The 2384-nt window shown below is 36.0% G+C and overlaps 1 protein-coding gene across 1 annotated transcript; it reads right to left on the bottom strand.

The window, feature by feature from the left end:
* Positions 1-30: 30 nt before the first annotated feature.
* Positions 31-1400, bottom strand: LOC112392059 (stromelysin-1-like; the record flags this gene model as incomplete). Its single annotated transcript, XM_024733594.1, has 3 exons — positions 1290-1400; positions 270-514; positions 31-179 (listed from the first exon to the last, which is right to left on the bottom strand). Coding segments are annotated over exons 1-3 (505 nt in total), but the record flags the coding sequence as incomplete, so codon positions are not given.
* Between the last annotated feature and the right edge of the window lie 984 nt (positions 1401-2384).

Genomic DNA, 2384 nt, shown 5'->3' with positions numbered 1-2384 from the left:
TTTTTTTTTTTTCTTGTTTCTGTTTTTTACCTCGAACTGCAAAAATGATCTTTATGTCTGCCTCTCCTTCATTGATCCTGGAGAATTTTAATGGAGTCACCTTCGCCCAGACTGTCAGAGCTCTCTCAATGGCAGAATCAACAGCATCTCTTGGCAAATCCAGTGTATAATTCACAATCCTGTATGAAAAAAAATTGAAGATACTATTTCTCCTGTGACAGTGATTTATAAATCTCAGTATTATGTCAAAATCTCTTTGGACCCATTACCTGTAAGTGAGGTGAGTTTTCCTCCACTTGGGCATGCCAGGAAAGGTGCTGAAGTGACCAACGTCAGGAATCCCACATCTGGGCTTGCGTATCACCTCCAGAGTGTCAGAGTCCAGCTTCCCCGTCACCTCCAACCCCAGGAACCTCTGCATTTCTTGTATTTTTTTAACAACAGGAACACTGTCCTTTCTTCTAACAAACGGTTTCACATCCTTTTCAAGGTTGTAGTAGTTTTCGAGGTATCGCTAGCAGAAACATAAGTATAGTTTTTAGGTCATTCTTATGATTTTTAGTGGTTTATGGTAAACTTGTACAGTTGCTCACTTAATTTATTTGAAATATTCCTCTAGTTTATTGAAATCAAAGTAAGTGTCATATTTGTTTAATTCTTCAATTGCAGACTCTTCCTCACTTTTGTTTTATCTTTGTAACAGAATATCTCTGCAGCTTATTTTACTACCAAAGCAATGAAAATTGCAATGAACTGGAAAACCAAGATAATTATCCGGGGAACTTAATGGAGAAAAACAAAACAAACTTCCTTGTGCCTAATTGTATATTTCAGCTACATTTATTCAATTTTCCACTTTATGCTTCTCACAAGGACCTGGCTTAAGAAAAAAAACTTAGACAAATCTCTATGTCTAAACATGACACCAGCAATAAAAATATCCATCTAACTTTATATTGGATTAAAATACCTACAGAAGTCCCAAAGCAAGATATATTTCATACACTCTCCACTTGTTAATCATGTGTCTTAAGCAGTGCTGTCAAAGCAGTGCTGCTTTGATCTTAGGAAATTACCTAATATCTCTGGCTTTTGTTTCTCTGGCATAAAAAAGAGGAGTCCAAATAGATGATACTGAGACCCTCACCACATACAACACTCTATAACTCTCTGCCTTTGAACTTCCTATACATTAAGTTCAAACAATTCTGTGAGTTTTATAAATAGAAAGCAGAGAGGGTTTCCACTTGGCCCTGTCAGGGAGCGTGAGGGCTGGGTCCCTTAATTACCTGAACAAGGTTCATGCTGTCATCCTCGTCCTTTGCAGCTCTGTCCAATGGATAGGCTGAGCAAACTGCCACAGATAGCAATAGCAGAACTGGAAGATTCCTCATTTCCATTGACTTTTCACAGCTCTCTGTTGTCTTAATGCCTTGCTCTCTGTGTATCTTCTTCTAGATTAACGGTCTGGAGTCCGACTTTTATAGGGTGACAATGTTTGTTTAGATCACCCACACACAGCTTGACTCATGATTGCTTTCCTATGAATGGCAGCAGGCCCATTTCCAAAAATTCCAAATTCAAAATAGGATGATACAACCCACTTTACTAATTTCTCTCAACCTTTCCAATTTTGCAAGTCTAAAGAGTGATTAATCTCCAGGAAATTCTTCCTGTCTTGGTAAGAAGAAAGCTGGGGCATTTTTTTTATTCTGGAAAAAAAAAAGTGACTGGAATTTACTAGGTAGTTTATGTTTGTGGATTTGAGAAGTAGGCTGACATGGTAAAAAAGTCAGAATTCTTTTAAATGTAATTTTATTTTAAGAAGAACATACTTAAAATCAAATGTAATAAGATATAAGTAAATGCAAATCTGTACATAAATAGCTACAGTCTATACTATTAAATTCTGTAAAAACAGAAGAAATACTATCTAGAATAAAATTGAAAGGGAAATTCACTTTTTGAGCCTTGACTTGAAATACCTACTGTCACATTCTGCTTGGACTTGTTAGTCCTTGAGGAGGAGATGCTCATGGGAAGGATGCTCATTCCTCAAGATTTTGAGGAAGAAGGACACATATCCATTTTCTTTTGGTTGGTCTTAATTCTGTACCCAATTTATTAATGGGTGATGGACCTGTAATAGCTACTCCACAAATACTCAAAGAATTGATATGAATTACTTTGTTCATTAGACTGAAATTCTCCTCTGTCTTATCTTCTACTCTTTTCTTATTCTCTTCCAATCTCTCTTCTTTCTCCCTAAATTCAAATTTGTAGATATTTTAAAGTTAAAAACAAGCCATCCTAAATTCTTGTCCCTTGCTTATCATTCTTCTCTTCTCTTCTCCTCCTTTTTTTCCTTTTTCTTTTTTTTTTTT

Source organism: Neophocaena asiaeorientalis, unplaced genomic scaffold, assembly GCF_003031525.2.
Source record: "Neophocaena asiaeorientalis asiaeorientalis breed wild unplaced genomic scaffold, Neophocaena_asiaeorientalis_V1.1 C48802143, whole genome shotgun sequence".
Lineage (NCBI taxonomy): Eukaryota > Metazoa > Chordata > Mammalia > Artiodactyla > Phocoenidae > Neophocaena > Neophocaena asiaeorientalis.
This window is presented reverse-complemented; position numbering and strand designations above follow the sequence as displayed.